We start from the raw sequence: 21834 nt of genomic DNA on the forward strand, positions 1-21834 counted from the left end.
CTTGAGTGTGTGTGTGTGCGTGCGTGCGTCCGGACTGATGCCGATTTATAGTGCTAGCTCACTGACATACCATGCCGTAGTTTAACCTGAAAACCCCACTCAGACACAGTATACCGATTCCGAGCCGACCAGACCTTGTTTAAGCCCCTTAATGCCGAGCGCCAAGCAGGTTAACAAGTACAATATTTTAACGTCTTTTGGTATGACGCGGCCGGGGATCGACTCACGGACTTTCCGTTCTTCGGGCGGACGCTCTACCACTAGACCACAGAGGCGGTCCTATGGTAAGGGGAACAGCTCCGTGAACAAGGCACTGGAAAAACCTTTAAAAATAATAGGACACAGCTTTTCTCAGACATTTATTGAGGAACAGCTTTATCTTTCGGACAGTGGTAGGAACACGTCCCATGACCTACTGGCCGTGAACCCCAACACTGATGACCGATGGTGACCAGCCTCCACGTCAGACTTCGTCGACGTCATGACCTTGACCCCGAGGAACAGTTGCGTCACCTTTCACCCCTCGATACTTCCGGATTTTGGAAACGGGCCGACGTCAACGTGATTTGGTTCTCAAATATACCTGGTAGAATAAAAAGTTATTTCCTTTTAAGGTGAGGTGAGATGGGGTGAAATTGGGATTAACGTCACGTCCAAGATAATTGCTCTTATTTAGCGACTTGCGTGCGTGCACTAGTCCGGCATGCCGCAGTTTAACATGAATATCCCACTCAAACACAGTACACTGACTCCGAGCCGACCAGTCCTTGTTTTATCCCCTTAATGCCGCGCGCCAGACAGGGTAACAAGTGCCATATTTTAGCGTCTTTAGGTAAGACGCGGCCGGGGATCGACCTAGTCGACTGACCTTCCGCTCTCCGTGCGGACGCTCTACCACTAGACCACGGAGGAGGTCTGCTTTTTAAGACCGAGTGTCTAAGTCCAATACGGACATATCACAAGAGACTGAAAAAATACAAGGTTGTTTATTCATTTGAATTTATCTGCTAGGGACGCTGATGAATTATACTATGCATTTAGGTTATATATATTCACAGACCCGTGAAGATCCGGGGTAGAATAGGTCTTCAGCAACCCATGCTTGCCGTAAAAGGCGACTAACGGGATCGGCTGGTCAGGCTCGCCGACTTGGTTGATGAAAGGTCATCGATCCCAATTGCGTGGATCGATGCTCATGATGTCAATCACTGGATTGTCTGGTCCAGACTCGATTATTTACTGACCGCCGTCATATAGCTGGAATATTGCTGAGTGCGGCGTTAAACAAACCAACCAACCAAATATATATATTCACCGAGTTCATTGTCAATTACAGTCGATTGTTTTTGTTGAAATATATAATTGAAGTTTGGTTGGTTGGTTTATTACGAGTAGGGAATGTTTTGGGTTTAGAATCGAATCTGGACTAAATCCAGTGATTGACATCATGAACATCAACGTAAGTCACCGAGCTTCTGACAAGCAGAGGTAGCCTGGGACTATTCTTACCCGGAATCCCCACTGGTTGGAAAAAAATCGGTGAAACCCAAGAAGTAGTCTACAGTTCTCCATATTTCTACAAACAAATTCCAAGCCCCCTAAATAACAGCCATTTTGACGCATTTGAAGCTTGAACAGATACTAACCGTGGATATCCCTTCTGATACGATTTTTACCACAGGAACTCTGAAATAGTAACAAATAGTAAGTTTGGATATTATATTTTTAGTAACGCGGTTACAAATTCGCAAGAAACCAGCATCGGTAGTATTCCCGTGAGGTGAGGTTAAAATGGGGTTTAACACATCTTCCTGTGGCAGGAAAATTAACTGACTTTAAAAGTCTCGTTTCCATCCTTGCCGACCATTCCTGGAATTCCTGTGCTCTATCGTAGCGTCACAAGTGGCTATTACGATTTATGTCCCTTCTATGCCTCTCCTATGGACCAATCAGATTCCACCTCTCATATCACTTGCATTTGCTTCAAACAAATTGGCGGCGCCCAATCAAGACGATCTGATCGATAATCAAGATCTATATTGTGAAAAAACGAGTCTTACATCGCGAAGTGCATCAAATCACGTGAGCATGTTCATCAAAAACATGAAAAGATGTGAAAATATCTGTTGACGCCGAGTTGGCGGTGCAAATGCTTTGCAAATCCTGCAATCGACCGAAATCTGCATGACAGTTTACAAACCGGATTTCGATTTCGTTGCGCGATTTTGATTGGACTTTGCACAGACTCGTTAGTTCATAATGCCAGTCTAGTTCGGCAAGGGTGGAAACTGAACTTTTAAAGTCAGTTAACTCACTTGCCCCGGGAAGATGGGTTTAATGTCGCGATAAAGATTATTTCACTTTAAAAGCGACTTGCGTACCTGTACTAGTCCGGACTAATGCCGATTTTATAGTGCTAGTCAAATGAATTACCTTGCCGCAGTTTAACAAGAATAGCCAGCCCCCTTACGATATACCTTCTCGGAGCCAACAAGATGTTTTATCCATCAATCTAATTAAAATCAGATCTTAGCTCTCGATACCGCTAAACAAAGATCTGAGGACATCCAATTACAGGTCATGTCATACCGACCTTGCGCCAACTTTGACCGACCAATGGAATGATCAATCAGAAGGCATCTTTCTCGTGCTTTACAGCACTAATTTCAAATCGGCGACTACGCTCCGAAACATATTTTGTCAAATTCTCCATTACAAATTTGAAACCTAAACAAAAGAATATTCTGGAATGGCTAATAGATGCTCTAGATTGTATGAATTCAGTCATTAAACCCGTAACTATCGTTCGGAATACCCCGTGTTAAAGTTTTCGAGGTTGCATGATTAGAAAATCACATTCCGACTGTCCCTTTCATGATCTGGTAAGCGATGGGTCGGATGAAAGGTCGTTCTGACGTGACCCCTAAAGGGATGTCCTCAGATCTTTGTTTAGCGGTAGCGAGGACTAAGGTCTGATTTTAATGAGATTGTTTTATCCATTTAATGCCGAGCGACTGGCAGGGTTCCATCTTTTAACGCCTTTTGGTATGACCATCCGTTCTATCCACTAGACCAGGGAGGCGATATGAGGCTGACATTAACTCACCCCGTCACACAGTGTGCTGCAAAGCGTCACGTTACACTCAAACGCCAGAGTTTTCTCCCCTGGTAAGGTGAAACTGTCGAAGTAGGGACCGATGCTTGTGAGGCCCTTCGTGTTGAAACCGTAGTGTCGGGGAAAGACTATCCCATCGCCGCATCTGGAGAACGACAACAGGAACAATTGTGAATAATTAAACTTCAGCTTAAAAAAAATAAAGAAAATAAAAATAAAATACAAATAAAAAATAAAGAAAAAATAATCAGCCATTACGTTTGACATCGATCCGGTCAAATGTCATTCTCAGCTCCCTGAGGATAATTCAATCAAATGATACGCTTTGGTAAACGTTACGCTAAACATAACGTTTGGCCCGATGAATCGCAAAATAACTCAAAATAACACGGCAATCAATAACCTGTACCCAACAATATCTGCTGCTTATTTTTGTTCCCATCAGTGAACAAAATGGTTTAAGAAACTATGTTATCTGTACAAATTGACGGCTTGAACGGAAGGGGGCACACAGGTAGGAGGAACAGCCCAAACACGCACGTGCTACACAACGATACAGCGCGCGAGCGAGTTGGGTTTAACGCCGCTTTTAACAGTATTCCAGTTATATCACGGCGTGTCAGCTTAATGTGGGAGGAAAGCCCGAATTGATGCAGGTCTCAGACGTTTACCACTTCGGTGAAACCCACGACTGGGCCACCCGTGCGTGCGTGCGTGCGTGCGTGCGTGCGTGCGTCCACCCCCCCCCCCCCCCCCCCCCCCCCCCCCCCCCCCCCCACCCCCCCCCCCCCCCTTTCAACATCCCACAGTTCTGTTCAAAAAACGTCCAACGTCACCTTTGACGGTACCCCAAATCAACTATTGGGTTCAGACCGCCCTGGTCATATTCATCTGTTGCAGCAGCGTCATATCTCTTTAAGGCTATTAGACGTCAGGGCCTTGCTGTCTGGACCCTGCACACTATGATGCATTGTCCATTAGGGACTTGGTAGGCAAAGCGGGGACCAGTTTATTTTTCATCCACTCCAGAAATCCCTTGCGATCACTTCTGTCCTTGGCAGGAAAGACGAGGCCCTAGCCTGGAACTAGCACAGCCAGCATGGAGAACGATAAGTGTCACCTTATCCCATTGGTAACTTTCTCCCACTCCTTTCAGTCCCCACCGGGGATGCGTATACATCTTTCGTATCTGAGAATACATCTTTCGTAGCTGCGTATACATCTTTCGTAGCTACGTATACATCTTTCGTAGCTGAGAATACATCTTTCGTAGCTGAGAATACATCTTTCGTAGCTGCGTATACATCTTTCGTAGCTGCGTATACATCTTTCGTAGCTGCGTATACATCTTTCGTAGCTGCGTATACATCTTTCGTAGCTGCGTATACATCTTTCGCAGCTGCGTATACATCTTTCGTAGCTGCGTATACATCTTTCGTATCTACGTATACATATCTGTTTTGTAATACATCAGCATGGTATACCTCGTACCGACTCTGGGGCTCGATTATTTATAGACGTAATTGGCTGTGGCATAAACATTTCTGCTTCACCTATGCCAATGGCAGTTTCATACAATTAATAGATTATTGAAAATGTGTGTAGCAATGTGTTTTGGACCGTAAACATGACTATTAATTGCTTAAAAGTATTACAAACTGTAGTGACACCAGATCTTGAAATGTGAGGTTATCCGTTTTTTAAAAACGGTTCAAGATTCAGCATAGTACTGTGGAAACTCGACAGATTGGCCACCATGTTGGGATTGGCCGCCATGTTGTCGACTTACCCCGCCCTCAGCACAGCGTATCTCGCCTTGGGGACTGAACCAACGACATCACAAGACAGGGGGCTGACGCCCACTTCTTTTGACGTCCCTGAAATGAAACCGTGAGTGAATTGTGTCATGGTGCGGTCGGTGATCGTGGGCATAATGCGCTTCTTTAGTCGCTTTATAAAATATTAATAACTGTACATGTCAGGTGCGTTAGGGGGACGAGGAAGAGGGGATAAGGAGGATGGGGTAAGAGATACCGAGGATGGGGGGAGGGAGAACGATGATGTGGGGGAGGAATAACGATGATGTGGGCGAGGGATAACGATGTGGGCGAGGGATAACTGTGATGTGGGCGAGGGATAACGAGGATTTCGGGGAGGGATAACGAGGATTTCGGGGAGGGATAACGAGGATTTCGGGGAGGGATAACGAGGATTTCGGGGAGGGATAACGAGGATTTCGGGGAGGGATAACGAGGATGTGGGGGAGGGATAACGAGGATGTGGGGGAGGGATAACGAGGATGTGGGGGAGGGATAACGAGGATTTCGGGGAGGGATAACGAGGATGTGGGGGAAGGGATAACGAGGATGTTGGGGAAGGGATAACGAGGATTTCAGGGAGGGGTAACGAGGATGTGGGCGAAGGGATAACGAGGATTTCGGGGAGGGATAACGAGGATGTGGGGGAAGGGATAACGAGGATTTCGGGGAGGGATAACGAGGATGTGGGGGAAGGGATAACGATGATTTCGGGGAGGGATAACGAGGATGTGGGGGAAGGGATAACGAGGAAGTGGGGGAAGGGATAACGAGGAAGTGGGGGAAGTGATAACGAGGATGTGGGGGAAGGGATAACGAGGATGTGGGGTGTGGGGGAAGGGATAACGAGGATGTGGGGGGAGGATAACGATGATTTCGGGGAGGGATAACGAGGATGTGGGGGAAGGGATAACGAGGATGTGGGGGAAGGGATAACGAGGAAGTGGGGGAAGGGATAACGAGGATGTGGGGGAAGTGATAACGAGGATGTGGGGGAAGGGATAACGAGGATGTGGGGTGTGGGGGAAGGGATAACGAGGATGTGGGGGGAGGATAACGATGATTTCGGGGAGGGATAACGAGGATGTGGGGAAGGGATAACGAGGATGTGGGGGGAGGGATAACGAGGATGTGGGGGAAGGGATAACGAGGATTTCGGGGAGGGATAACGAGGATGTGGGGGGAAGGGATAACGAGGATGTGGGGGGAGGGATAACGGGCATGTGGGGGAAGGGATAACGGGCATGTGGGGGAAGGGATAACGAGGATGTGGGGGGAGGGATAACGAGGATGTGGGGGAAGGGATAACGAGGATTTCGGGGAGGGATAACGAGGATGTGGGGGAAGGAATAACGAGGATTTCGGGGAGGGATAACGAGGATGTGGGGGAGGGATAACGAGGATGTGGGGGGGGATAACGAGGATGTGGGGGAAGGAATAACGAGGATTTCGGGGAGGGATAACGAGGATGGGGGGGAAGGGATAACGAGGATGTGGGGGAGGGATAACGAGGATGTGGGGGAAGGGATAACGAGGATGTTGGGGGAGGGATAACGAGGATGTGGGGGGAGGGATAACGGGCATGTGGGGGAAGGGATAACGAGGATTTCGGGGAGGGATAACGATGATGTGGGGGAAGGAATAACGAGGATTTCGGGGAGGGATAACGAGGATGTGGGGGAAGGAATAACGAGGATTTCGGGGAGGGATAACGAGGATGTGGGGGAAGGAATAACGAGGATTTCGGGGAGGGATAACGAGGATGTGGGGGAAGGAATAACGAGGATTTCGGGGAGGGATAACGAGGATGTGGGGGAAGGAATAACGAGGATTTCGGGGAGGGATAACGAGGATGTGGGGGAAGGAATAACGAGGATTTCGGGGAGGGATAACGAGGATGTGGGGGAAGGAATAACGAGGATTTCGGGGAGGGATAACGAGGATGTGGGTGAGGGATAACGAGGATGTGGGGGAGGGATAACGAGGATGTGGGAGGGGGGATAACGAGGATGTGGGGGAGGGATAACGAGGATGTGGGGGAGGGATAACGAGGATGTGGGAGGGGGGATAACGAGGATGTGGGAGGGGGGATAACGAGGATGTGGGAGGGGGGATAACGAGGATGTGGGAGGGGGGATAACGAGGATGTGGGGGAGGGATAACGAGGATGTGGGAGGGGGGGATAACGAGGATGTGGGAGGGGGGATAACGAGGATGTGGGAGGGGGGATAACGAGGATGTGGGGGAGGGATAACGAGGATGTAAGGGAGGGATAACGAGGATGTGGGGGAGGGATAACGAGGATGTGGGAGGGGGGATAACGAGGATGTGGGAGGGGGGATAACGAGGATGTGGGGGAGGGATAACGAGGATGTGGGAGGGGGGATAACGAGGATGTGGGAGGGGGGATAACGAGGATGTGGGAGGGGGGATAACGAGGATGTGGGAGGGGGGATAACGAGGATGTGGGGGAGGGATAACGAGGATGTAAGGGAGGGATAACGAGGATGTGGGGGAGGGATAACGAGGATGTGGGAGGGGGGATAACGAGGATGTGGGAGGGGGAATAACGAGGATGTGGGAGAAGAAGGAGAGGGGGGGGGGGGGGGGGGGAGAGAAGAAGGGGGACGAGGTAGGATGTTGATGATTTAACCACTTGGGTACCCGACCACCCCTGAATCAGTCAGTCTTACCAACATCCAGTATTTAATATCTTCCGGTCGAGCTTACCGTCGGTTTTTATTTTTAGGGTGACCTTGCGACCGAGCGTCAATGCCTCGTCAGGGCGAAGGTCATTTCCAAGAATGTCTGCCATGGTCAATGTCACGGACGAACTGGAGACTGGGCCGTTGTTGATCTGGAGCACCCGAGGAGCGGCAAGCCTGGACGAGATGTTACATACTTTTTAAAAATAAGGTTTTAATTTTATACAAATATTTTTAATTAGAAATTATTAATATTAATATGGCCGATCCCTAAAATTCCGCCCAATCACATGTATATATACAAAGCATAAGATGTTTTGAGGATGTTGGATACATTTCGTGTCATCGTACTGTTCTTCCCAAGTTATATTTAGGTAACACAAGGGTTGCTGGGGATGCAAGGACCAACTCCATGTTGAGAAAATGTTCTCTTGTTGTTTAACGCTGCACTCAGCAATATTACAGCTATATGACGTCGGTTTGTAAATTATGGAGGCTGGACCAGACAATCAAGTGATTGACATCATGACCATCGATCCACACAATTGGGATCGATGACATGCATCAACTAAGTCAGCGAGCCTGACCACCCGATCCCGGGAGTCGCCTCTTACGATAAGCATGGGTTGCTGAAGACCTATTCTACCCCGGAATCTCCATGGGTGAGGTGACAAACGGGATCAGATTGTCAGTCTCGCTGACTTGGTTGATGCATGTCATCGTATCCCAGTTGGGTACATCGATGGTCATGATTTCAATCACTGGTTTGTCTGGTCAAGAAAAGAATATTTACAGACATATACACGTGTAGCTGGAACATTGCCCGAGTGCGGCGTTAAATTAAAAAAAAAAATACACGACAGTAAACTTGTAGAAAGTTGTAAACGGCAAGCAATAAATAAAATACTGAACTCGCTCTCGTGATACCAATTTTATGAAACTGGCATCTATCATCTGACTCTTTCGCTCGTCAGATACCAGAACTGTCAACTCGTTCATAAAATTAGTATTACACGAGAGCTCGTATAGTATTCTATATTTTTCTTTCCAAACCGTCTTCCACAGGAGATATGACTTAAATAAAATTACACCACAATGCTTTGCAGGCAATAGTGACGTATTCGGTTACTATGACGTCACAATGAAATCATGCCAATTATTAATATTTACGAAAAATAAAGTAATGCCTGAAAATTTAAATAGTTGCTTCCTTAGATCTTGAAGCACGTCGTAACAACGTCATACTGGTCGTGTGTGACTTCATAGTGTTGGATTTGAACATAACATTAATACTAGGTGTATCTCTCCCCAAGCTCTAAATCAGTCCGAGAACACGAGTACATATACCAATACATTTCGCCTGAACGAGTCTTCAAGGCTCCAGTACGTCACAATGAAATCACATCACTTATCTCTCTGCTGCTGAAGCTGGTTAGCTGTACGTTTTACATCAGATACACTGCATATTAAGGTTTGCAAAACTGAAAAAGTTGGAAGAGATTTTGGACGATAAATAGAATCTCACCCCAGTGTCTTGATATGAAATATGTCCATACTCGTCGATGGTTGATTGGTTTGTTGTTTAACGCCGCACTCAGCAATATTACAGCTATATGACGGCGGTCTGTAAATAATCGAGTCTGGACCAGCCAATCCAGTGATTGACATCGTGAGCATCGATCCACATCATTGGGATACGATGACGTGCATCAACCAAGTCAGCGAGCCTGACCACCCGACCCCGTTAGTCGCCTGTTACGACAGGCATAGTCGCCTTCACGGCAGGCATCGGTTGCTGATGACCTATTCTACCCCGGATCTTCACGGTTTACACTCGTCGATGAAAGTTTTAAAATCCTCAGCAAGCCTTTTTAAAAAAAGTATACATTGTAAAGGTTTTCTATTTGCATGGAAATATTTTCACAATTACTTTTGTCTTTTTTGTTTCTTTTCTCTTTTAAGGGGGTGGGGGCAATTTTCAACATCGAATTTGGAACGGCTTCATTCTGTTACTTACGACTCTTCAATGGTCTGCTCGGCAGTGTCATCGAGGGCTTTGGGGTCAAAGGTACATGTGATGGTGTAGATCTCATCGCTCTGTTGCACCTGGTCGTCATCCTCGCCGTACGCAACCACCACCCTCGTCACGTACGTCTCAACGTCCTTCCGCTTCTACAGTATCAAACATGGACTCGTCAGTGGAGCAGTTCAACAACATCCCCCACGCACGCACGCACGCACGCACGCACGCACGCACGCGCACACACGAACACGCACTGACAAAGTACTGACAGTCAACTGTTACCAAGAATGTTGTTTGTTGTTGAACTCCGCACTCATCAATATTCCAGCTATATGACGGCGGTCTGTAAATAATCAAGTGTGGACCAGACAATCCAGTGATAGACATGAGCATCGATCCATGCAATCGGGATACGATGACATGCATCAACCAAGTCAGCGAGCCTGACCACCCAATCCCGTTAGTTGCATAGTCGCCTCTTGCGACAAGCATATAGTTGCCTCTTACGACAAGCATAGTCACCTCTTCCGACAAGCATAGTCACCTCTTACGACAAGCATGCGTTGCTGAAGATCAATTCTACCCCGGTTCTTCACGGGTAGACCGACAAAGTACTGACACTCAATTGTTACCAAACATGGATCGAGTGGCGTTATGTCTCACCAGGAATTTACATTTGGAGCTGCCCTTTCCTGGGAAGGAGATGGGGAGGTTGTAGGTGATGCCGTCGTTGCTTGTGAAGTCTACATCACCCGCCGGACACTTGGCAAAGACTAACGCCCTCGGGAGGTCCGTCAACACGGTGACGACAGCATCGCCGACGTGGTCACTGCCGCAGTTGGTGCTCACTGAAAATTTGGCAAACGTCAAGTGAGATTCATAATGAATGTTCTTCTATGCCTCACTCGTCAATTGGGGCGGTCGGGTAGCTTAGTTGTGTTAATCCAGTGGACCGGTGATTGCCATTGCTAGCTACGACCCACGCGGTCGGGGTACGATGGCACGCAATCAACTAAGTCACCGGTCTTCACCGGTCTTCACCGAGCTTCACCGAGCTTCACCGAGCTACACCGAGCTATCTGGTCGCCTCATTCGACCAGCACCGGTCGCACGTTAATTTCCACGGGGTTAAACAGCAAACCAGTGATTGACAGCAATATTCGAGCTGTACAACTGCGACTTTGATTTTTGTTTGTTGTTTAACGCCGTACTCAGCAACATTCCAGCTATATGACGGTGGTCTGTAAATAATCGAGTCTTGGCCAGACAATCCAGTGATTGCCATCCTGAGCATCGATCCACGCAATTGGGATACGATGACATGCATCAACCAAGTCAGCGAGCCTGATCACCCGATCCGTTAGTCGCCTCGTACGACAACCATAGTCGCCTTTTACGGCAAGCATGGGATGCTGAAGACCTATTCTACCCCGCATCTTCACGGGTCGAAAAATGCAAGGGAATATACACGATGGCAAAGTAATAGTCCTCACCATACCTCAATACTCTTGCAAAACTGGAACTTCTTTTGCAAAATGTATCACAGGGGTGATAACGTCATGTTACCCGTGATGATTTGGGTTAGAGCAGCGACTAACGGGATCGGGTAGTCAGGCTCGCTGACTTGGTTGATGCATGTCATCGTATCCCACTTGCGTACATCGATGCTCATGATGTCAATATATGGATTGTCTGGTCCATGTTATATACAGAACGGCGTCATTTTGCTGGAGTTTGCTGAGTGTGGCGTTAAACAACAAGGAAATGGTCCATGTACGCACGGTTTACCTTTCAGAATGTAGTTTTTCGGGATAGCGCCGTAAACAGAGACCTGAAAATAGACACAATGAATAGGAGTGAGGGCATAACAGTGTTACAGTTGTCAAAAAATGACTTGGAAAATGTCCCCTAAATACTTTATTATATTGAAAAATAAACAGATTTTTCGCGAAGAGTTTCCGCATCTTAGTGGGTTGGGTTTAACGCAGCCTTGAACAGCGTGTCGGCTTGATGTGGGAACAAAGCCCGAAGTGATGCAAATCTTGTACGTTTATCAGTTTGGTGAAACCCACAAAACAGTATGGTGCTGAAAAATCTAAAAAATAATAATCGGGGTAAACCTGGATTCGAAGGTTTCTGGCGTGCGCAAACTTATTGACCCTTTTCACTTTCGCCATCTTGGATCGAAAACGAGGCTTAGAGAGCATAGCTCCATGCAGTGTGAGACGCATCAGATGATAGGGAACAGAGCATGTTGTGCATTTCACTGATGGACATTTCAAACCATAAAATGGTATCCTCTGTATCTAATACAGAAGATATTACACATTTTATCCTGAGGTCCAACTAAAATATGCCTCTAATACACTGGAATTCGCAGTTTGCTGTCAGGATCCCGGAAGTGAATCGAAAGGTGCATTTCGAGATACGTATTTCCGAAATAGATTGTTTTATCATAACCTCGTCAGCATCTGGTTACAATGTGATAGTATTATCAATGACGGATGTTTTGTTTGGTAAATGAACTGCATAACATGCAACACGTCCGTGTATTTTGCTTATTTGCTCAGTCAACGCGTGGCCTTGCGAACTCGAGATCGTCGATCATGTTTATTTCACGTTTCATAGTGGTGTTTGCTGCACCACGCACTATCGTTTTGCCACGAGTCCAGTTGACATAAGACACTTTTTCTGCTATGATTTTCATCCAAACCTTACGATGTAAATGAAATTGGTTTACAAAATAACTCTTGTGTCAAAATACATATTCAGAAAGGGCGATAACTATTCAGTGTATACAATGACAGATGAAACTTTACTTTTCCTTCAAATACTTATTTAACCGATGATTGGCGATTAAGATTGCAACGTGCACGATGTTTGAAATAAGCTGAAATGAAACAAAATTAAAACAAATATATATATTGCGTGAAATTGTATTAATTTGTATATTTCTTCTAACATCAACTTCTTGAACACCCTGACCTAATCCTAGAAGACAGGGATTTGTATACCAAACTGAGGCTACTAATGCCAAAGTCACCAAACATGGAATTGAAAGCCAAATATAAGTTTGCTGTGCTTTTTTAGTCATAACAGGACACTAATTAATTATTTGTTAAAGAATGACAATAAAAAAAACATGTCAGTTGATTAATTAAAGAATTAAGGTTCCAATCTGGGTCTGTAGATAGAGTTCGTTACACTTCAGTTCAGAGTGACAAGAATAAATTTAACTTGTCTTCTTTCAAATTTTTGTATATTCGTTCTTTGACATTGATCATGAAACCCCATGCTATCAAACTATTCATACACCAAATCTACCAAACAAAATTACACAAGTATTGTGGAATGAAAAAATTAAATTTGGCAACCAACAGGATGAGAGTTAGTTAAACAGGTTTTCAAATGTATCTGTAAGTGTTTCTGGTCTCAATAACGAGTGAGTGAGTGAGTTTGGTTTTACGCCGCTTTTGGCAATATTCCAGAAATATCACGGCGGGGGACACCAGAAATGGGCTTCACACATTGTACCCATGTCGGGAATCGAGCCTGGGTCTTCGGCGTGACGAGCGAACGCTTTAACCACTAGGCTACCCGACCGCCCTCTCAATAACGAAGTTCATGCAGATAAATGTATGATATGATAATCCTTAGGACCAAACACAAATAAAGGTATTCTTTTCATAAAGTTTCAAAAATAAATATACAAATAGATATTTACAGTCTAATTACATCTTAAAAGCTCGATATGTGTGAATATTACATTGTTTATGCATTATCCAATACCGATTATATATACCATACAATAGATGGAGATTATCAAGTTTCATGATGAGAAAATCGAGAGTTTCGAAGGAAGTATTGTTTGTTTGTTTGTTGTTGTTGTTTAACGCCGCACTCAGCAATATTCCAGCTATATCACGGCGGTCTGTAAATAATCGAGTCTGGACTAGACAATCCAGTGATTGACAGCATGAGCATCGATCCACGCAATTGGGATCGATGACATGCATCAACCAAGTCAGCGAGCCTGACCACCCGATCCCGTTAGTCGCCTTTTACAACAAGCATAGTCGGCTTTTACGGCAAGTATGGGTTGCTGAAGACCTATTCTATGCCGGAATCTTCAGGGGCCGAAGGAAGTATTGAAATTATGTCAGTGTAATATGATTTCAATTATTAAATCATTGAGATATCTCACAAAACGTTCAGCATGCTTAAAATATATTCATCATGTTCATGTTTATTTTATTTCAGATATTACAAAAATCTGATAATATCTGCCAGCAAACATGTAAATGGTGTTTAATGTTACCTATGAACTTACCAACCTCACTTTTTACAAGAATATCATCTTGGAGAATTACTAATGTTCCCACAGTCTCAGTCAGTAATAAAATGTCAAAGTGGGTCGGGGGAAAAAGTACTTGACACATACCCAATATTGTTATTTCTTCTGTTTCCAAAACCTGGTAATACATTTAAGGTGGTGAGGTGAAATGGGATTTAACGTCGAGTCCAGGATTATTGCACTTATATAGCGACGTGCATGCACGTGTATGTGTGTGTGTGGCTGCTTGTACTAGTCCGGACTGATGCCGATTTATAGTGCCAGCACACTGAGGTACCATGCCGAAGTTTAACATAAATACCCCACTCAGACACAGTATACTGACTCCGAGCCGACCAGTCCTTGTTTTAGCCTCTTAATGCCGAGAGCCAGACAGGGTAACAACAAGTACCATCTTTAAACGTCTTTTGGTATGACGCGGCCGGGGATCGAACCTCGGACCTTTCGCTCTCCGGGCGGACGCTCTACCACAAGACCACGGAGAATACATTTAAGGAATCACTATTGTTCTAATTTGGAAAACCTGGAAACCAAATGATAAAACTCAATTCTTATATCAAGAGGCAAATAAAATGCGTGTTTCAGTTGAATAATTCTGATTTATGGTCGGATATTAGTGAGTGTCTGATATGCAACTACCTAAAATCATCTGGATTTCTCATATTTAACAAAGAAAAAACACCAAAATTGTCATGTCTTTATTTCTTAAAATAATAAGCCTGTTTATCGTCCACTTGAGTTATTCAAACTTGTCAAAGCTTAACATGGGTGTCTGTCAGTCAAAATCACCTGATTAAATTCCAGGAGAAAATAATTTTCTTGCTTGTAAACAAATGGTACAATGTGTTGTTTTAGAATAGGTTTATTCAAACATCGTGAGTCTGATAAATATTGGCCATGTTGTTGCGTGAGCGATTAAGGCTTTTCGCTTCCTTGTTCTATTTAAGTGAAACGTGACAGGAAGCACAATGTGTGTTATCAGCAGCACGCTCCTCCAGACCTCCATCACCGATTGTTTCAGTTGCAGCATACATCCTCCCCGTGAAGAAAGGAAATCAACAGACCGGACTCTGTAGACTGTAGATATTCATTGTGTTGACTCTCTGGACTCAAAGCGTGAAATAAATAATATTGTAATAATATTTCTACTTCTATGATTTTTTCACCTTCTCTCAAAATATTGCTCATTCAGAAAACATTCTTCTGAAATAGAGACGTTTTAGGAAAATTAATCACAGTGAATAACTTTACAGCCTACTTTAGAACAATCTAGAAGGTATCAATTCATCTGATATGTCTAAAACTCATACAGTGTATACTGTTTACATAATGAAACCGATTTTGTATTATGTATTTAAACATGAAATACTTTGTTTAGTCTGACCATGCTGAAAACATACTTTCGCTAGAGTGAAATAAATAAGATTATTAAAATCAGGAGAAATATCACGTTTTGTCACACCTACCGTCAGTCTGCCTCATTGACACTATGGTTTTCTGAGTAAGGTCATGAAGGTCACAATTAAATTATAGGAATAGGACTTGTAATTGTTTTTGTCAAATGAAATGTTTATCTCATCTTGTGGTTTACTAAAGTTGATATTTTGACTTGAGACTGTGCCACTCATGAACATATTAACTTTGTCAGATCACAAGATGAGAAATTCATGCTATCATCGTCATTTGACAAGGAAAACAAACTTCCTCTGTATTTATACTTTATATTTCTCGTCTTGATTGAATTAACAAAATTATGAAAACGATCACACCACTTGGCTTAATTAAAATATACTAAAGTTCTAAAGATTGTTCACAATAGCAAAATATTACATCATAATATATTTATTGCACACTGACATAGTAAGCACAACTATCATCTAATACACTGAAAGGCAAAAGAAACGTCATGTGGATGTATCATATAAATATCTTTATTTTCAAATGCTTATATATGTAAGTAAAGACATCGGAGACCCAGTGTTTGACCCACATGAAATTAACAGTCTGGGGAATGTTTTTGCGAATTGTGAATTTGGGGAGGCACCAGAAGACATCACAGCTGGGGGGTTCAAAATCAGTACCTGGTGTGGCCACCACGGGCGTTGACTACAGCCACACACCTCCTGTACATGGAGTGGACTAGCCTGTTGATGAAGGCCATTGGGATATGGGCCCATATCACCAGCAACGCTACACGCAGTTCTGCTGCAGTTGTCCGCCTTGGGCGTACGTCGTTGAGTCGGCGTTGGATCTCATCCCACAAGTGTTCAATGGGATTCAAATCCGGACTGAGGGCAGGCCAAGGCATGATTTGGATGTTGTGCTGCTGGAGGACGTCCCTGATGACCCTGGCAGTGTGGTGACGGGCGTTGTCTTGCTGAAAGGTGTGGTTTGATGACGGGCAAAAAAAGGCACGATATGGGGCCTGAGGACTTGGTCAATGTAGCGGAGAGCTGTGATGCCATTACCCCTGCCTCGACCAATATTCTGAAAGACCACAGGTCCCCCTCTCTGGTTCAGTCCGATTCCGACCCAAACCATGATGCTTGGGCTGCCCCATGGGTCTCGTTCCTTACCACAAGCATCAGCATAACGTTCGCCCCTCCTTCGCCAGACCCTGACTCTGCCATCCACCGTTGAAACACAGTAGCGACTTTCATCAGTGAAGATGATTCTTCTCCATTGCTGTTGACGCCAATTTTGATGCTGCCTGGCCCATTGCAGTCGGGCCTGTCGGTGACGATCTCTCAGGATGGGTACACGAGCAGGACGGTGGCACGAGATGTTGTTGGCAGTTAGGCGACGTCGGACTGTACGATGTACTGATGGCACGCTGGTGGTTGCCAATGGTTTGCCGAGCTGTTTCAGTGGCCATTATCAATCGGTTCTGCAGATGTTGGCGTATCATGAGCCGATCTTGTCTGGGAGGAGTGACTCTAGGACGACCACTCGTGGTGTTGTGGCGATGTTGCAAACGATATATCGTTCTGACGTTGACATTGAATGCATTTGCAACGACCTGTGCACTCTGGCCTGCTTGCAGTCTTCCGATCGCTTGTTGTCTCATTTCCTGATAATCTTGGCATGGCTGATGAATCGAAATAACGAAAGCCAGCTTAACAGTTTTGGGTGTCTTTCATACCCATACCACCCACGATATGCACGTGTATGATGTTTTTGACAAGACTTTTCCGCAACTGAGTCCTTTTGCACTTTTGTAGGCTGCGTTTGGGCAAAGCACTCCATTTTAAACTCAATTGATAAATGGACTTTAAGGGAACAAAAAGAAGCAGTAGAACGATAAATGAGTTTATTGACCACAGAACATGTAACTGCCAGTGTCTAAGTTTTATCAGTATTTTCAGAAGTGACGTTTCTTTTGCCTTTCAGTGTATATAGATTAATACGATTAATAATGATACATTATTCTCGCAATACCCTCGGGAATTATACAACATTCATAAAATAATTCTGTTTATAGTAATCTCAATCTCAATTCATGCATTTGAAACATTTGAATACAGACTGTTAAAGCGCTCTGTTTCTGTACATTACATAAAGATCACATGTAGAGTGAACATTTACTGGCCATTAATTATTTGGGTTTTTGTTCATTTCATGACTTGATTAATTTGGTACAGAAAGGTAAATATCTTAACTTAAAATATTAAAATATTTACACACCTTTATGTTATAATTCATTTGAATTATTACACCTCATGCTATCTAATCTGTCAGCATCGACAATTAAAATAACTGCTGTTCACAATCACAGCAGCACTAGTAGATCTAGAGGTCTAATATTTTATTGGAATGTATTTGGGTCCATTACAATTTACATCAAATACTCAACTGATGCAAAATTCTGATTTGTTTATGATTGTAAGTTCTCAATAGGTTACAATATGATAAATAAAAATCAACATATTAATTTGGTTTGTTTCTGACATCTGTCTAGATATAGTCAAAAGGTCAATATTTTCTACTCGACTTCAAATAGACCTCACAAAATTATTCAAACTCACCTTGACTAAAACACAAAAATGAATTATTTTTTACACGATCCCAGGAGGATTTGTATTTAGTCTGTTCAGCCACCATAAACTGCACTAGGAGTTACTAGGTGGCCATGGACATTTGAAATTGAAATCACAACAGAACGGCCAGACTCACTTGCTAAATTTATATCGGTAAGGAGACCAGATAACAGTAGAATATTTTGTCAATGATAAGAATAAGATTAATGTTCAATACTTACGATAAATGTTGCCGTGATAGTACCGGGATGGTTAAATTGTCACAGTTTGTCCCGATTGCGTGCCTTGTTGACATCTCCATGTATTCAAACCGGAAGTAGCGAAGTGTGAAAAAGGTCAATTGCGACGCCTTAGACGACGGGGCCACTCGTGCCCCCGTTGTATTTTATATACGAGATAGATACGCGATAAATAGCAAAGAACAAATAACGAAGGGTGTTTAATTTCACGACAAAACATTGTTCTATCATGACGTCCTTTCTGGAGCTCTCTACTTGATGACGTCATATATTGGACGACGTTTCTGTGAGTGAGTGAGTTTGGTTTAACGCCGCTTTTAACAGTATTCCAGTCATATCGCCGCGTGTCAGCTTAATGTGGGAGGAAAGCCCGAAGTGATGCAGGTCTTAGACGTTTACCACTTCGGTGAAACCCACGAGCACGGGTATGGTGCTGACAAACCTAGAAACATAATCGGGGCGAACCGGGATTCGAACCCACAATCATAGGTTTCTGGCGTACCGAAGGGGCGCAACTCTGCACATCGAACCTGAGACGACTGGGCCACCCGTACCCCCGACGATGTTTCTGGGAGGGAAATGCCTTGTAAGTTGTTCCCCACAGATGTAGCTGGGCTAAGCAGATAATTGCACGATCGCACCCAAAAGTGAAAGAGATATGAAAATCGGTTTTGGGGGAAAAGGTACAGGTAATCGACGTGATGATTGTGAGAATCTGCAGGAAATACCAAACTTACCGACTTGTTCGTAATATAGAATTGTCCAACCTTTCCGAGGTCGGATCATTTTTAAAATTTAGGTAAATACTTTTTAAGCTTGAACATTTTAGCAGCATCCTTAAAGAGGCTGTACATAATATTGATATATCAAAGAAATAAACGACTCGTGGTCGTGGTCACTGTTTATCGTACAATAAAACGCGGCGACCCTCATGGTTTATTCTCCCTGCAGTGTTTAATTGTACAATAAACTACTTGTACAATAAACTACAATAAGTACTTAATATCTCATTCCAGCCCAATCACTATCTCCTGTGGGAGACAGACTAAGATTTTAAAACGACATCTTTGAGTGATGACGAGCGAGTCTGGTTTAAATTATATTTAGATACTGTCAAGCGCGGCTTTAACTCGTTAAGTGTCCTGCAAATAAAATGTTTTCTATGCCGATTGGGGCGTGATATATTACTCTGAGGCAATACGTGGGAATATGGAATTTCGTTCTTCGATACCCGTGCTGCATTTGAGGTGAGGTGAAATGGGGTTTAACGTCGCGTCCAAGATTATTGCACTTATATAGCGACGTGCATGTACGTGTGTGTTTTGTGTGGCTGCTTGTACTAGTCCGGACTGATGCCGATGTATAGTGCTAGCTCACTGAGATACCATGCCGCAGTTTAACATGAATACCCCACTCAGACACAGTATACTGACTCCGAGCCGACCAGTCCTTGTTTTAGCCCCTTAATGCCGAACGCCAGACAGGGTAGCAACAAGTACCATCTTTTATCGTCTTTTGGTATGACGCGGCCGGGGATCTAACTCCGGACTCCGGACCTTCCGCTCTACCACTAGACCACGGAGGCGGTCTGCTGCATTTGAACTCGCCCGTTTATTTACACTGCACGTGTATTTTGTGTGATTTGATCGTTGTAGCCAGTCCCTTCGTACTCAGACTTTAATGCCTGCACTTAAAATCTTCATTTCAGAAGGTATATCAGTAAACTGCCAAGTCGCTACAGATCTAAGATGAAACAGTGACGTCATAGATGTACTTTAAGACGGGTGAGTTGTTTGACGCCGCAGTCGGGTGTATGACGGCCGCCTTTAAATGATCAAGAATGTACACAATGTTCGTAGAAAACTAGTGATTGAAAACATGAGCACCTATTCATGGCAATATGTTCAATGACATACAACCATCCATTTCAGTAGCTGAGAGCCGCGATGGGGTCTTGACTGTCGGCTCTCGTCAAATTGAAGTGTTTCTGTTCACATGGTTCCTCTTAAACTCGTTAACATGAAATCTTCTGAAGATTCAGTTTTATATTATTAAATCAAATATTTATAAAAGTTATTAAGTTATTGTTAGATACACTGGTCGACCGTTTTATTTATGTAATAGTACCATAACTAAATTATATTATTTACAAATTGTTCTTTTAAACTTTTACCTTGTTTATATAATTAACATGGTTTTTTTACCTGTGATAAAATATGACTGAAAAAAGCTCAATCTGTAAACATCTTCTACTCACGAGAAATGTGACGACAATCGCCAATCTAAAGCCGAACACCATACTCGCTGTTTCGACTGCTAGCTCAGTGTGCTCGCGGCTATGACTTCTCCAGCCTCACGTGCTGCACGTGCTCAGCTGAGTGAGATGCACGTGCGAATGATTGCGTTGCAGCTTACTTCGATCCCGTGTCGGGGTTCTTGTCCGAGTTCTGGATTTCTTGAAATCACGTTTGAAATTGAAAATCATTGAATGGTTTATTTTTCTAAAGCGATTAAATGATACTAGAGGTGAGATATACAGATGATATTTCATGTGTCGAGTGATATATCATGTTTCTCTCATCGGGGAAAACACAGCGACGTTTCATCACCCCTTGTATTTGCGACATAAAATTTAGTTCCGTGTTTGCAAAATCTTAAAGAATATAAAACTATACTTAGGGTAACGAAAATTCTTTACCATACATCTAGATATGATTATATGCAAAATCAACTTTAAAAAGATATTCTCGAAATCTACTAGACCGCTGTTAGGAGCGAAAGAATACACGCTTGTCAATTAACCAAAATGTCGCTTTGCGAAACGAACAGTCTCGAATTTGATTAAAATTAACATTAACTCTATTAATGACCATCTGTCCTTAGACCGCCTCCGTGGTCTAGTGGTAGAGCGTCCCTGTCTGGCGCTCGGCATTAAGGGGCTAAAACAAGGACTGGTCGGCTCGGAGTTAGTATACTGTGTCTGTGAAGGTTATTTATGTTAAACTGCGGCATGGTATCACAGTGAGCTAGTACTATAAATCGGCATCAGTCCGGACTAGTACAAGCAGCCACACAAACACACACACGTACATGTATCCAAGGTACTTTTAAACTCCTTAATGAGCGGTGTTAATTGGTGTTAGTTGGTCTTAATTACCGGAGTGTAACAGTCGTTACCTCTTCACCTGGGCTACGGTAATTCCCTCGTTCTTGGTGCTGACAGTCAGGGATGAGCGAGAGGTACAAAGTCAGAACCCGAGGGCCTTGGATAAATTACCGTAGTTCTCCCAATGAGCACAAAGAGTGTTCTTCGTCGATGGCTTTTTATTCAATCAAAAGATTGATCACCAACTTTATGGTCACGATGTACTAATTAATGGACTTTAGCCGCGAAGCTTCAGGTAGTCCTGGCCGAAATACTGGAGGTCTAATCTGGCGTTTCCAAGAATAAGTTCGAGACCGTGGTTATCAAGTGGGATCCTCCAGCCGCCCCGAACCTTGGGTCTCCCCGTCTTTTTACCCCCAGCTTACGTCAAGGTTTTTC

The 21834-nt window shown here is 43.9% G+C and overlaps 1 protein-coding gene across 2 annotated transcripts; it reads right to left on the reverse strand.

Moving 5' to 3' along the window:
* Nucleotides 1–346: 346 nt before the first annotated feature.
* On the reverse strand, nt 347–20665 carry LOC124132925 (vitelline envelope sperm lysin receptor-like). 2 transcript variants are annotated; one of them, XM_046497100.2, is made up of 9 exons: nt 20548–20665; nt 11449–11491; nt 10324–10508; nt 9655–9809; nt 7663–7814; nt 4905–4992; nt 3107–3260; nt 1647–1686; nt 347–583 (listed from the first exon to the last, which is right to left on the reverse strand). In XM_046497100.2, the coding sequence occupies exons 1-9, from the start codon at nt 20587–20589 to the stop codon at nt 510–512; spliced, it is 933 nt and encodes a 310-aa protein (XP_046353056.2). In that variant the 5' UTR covers nt 20590–20665; the 3' UTR covers nt 347–509. The 2 variants fall into 2 exon arrangements, with proteins under 2 accessions (XP_046353056.2, XP_046353057.2); XM_046497101.2 differs by lacking the exon at nt 1647–1686.
* Nucleotides 20666–21834: the final 1169 nt, after the last annotated feature.

This window comes from Haliotis rufescens, unplaced genomic scaffold (assembly GCF_023055435.1).
Source record: "Haliotis rufescens isolate VD_foot unplaced genomic scaffold, xgHalRufe1.0.p SCAF_18, whole genome shotgun sequence".
NCBI classification, from domain to species: Eukaryota; Metazoa; Mollusca; class Gastropoda; order Lepetellida; family Haliotidae; genus Haliotis; species Haliotis rufescens.

Coding starts and splice junctions, on each gene's coding strand:
- LOC124132925 (XM_046497100.2), bottom strand. CDS start 20,589: ATGGTGTTCGGCTTTAGATTGGCGATTGTCGTCACATTTCTC. Junction 7,815..9,654: donor GAGCAGACCATTGAAGAGTC/GTAAGTAACAGA, acceptor CATCTCGTCCAG/GCTTGCCGCTCCTCGGGTGC. Junction 1,687..3,106: donor GCAGCACACTGTGTGACGGG/GTGAGTTAATGT, acceptor TTACTATTTCAG/AGTTCCTGTGGTAAAAATCG.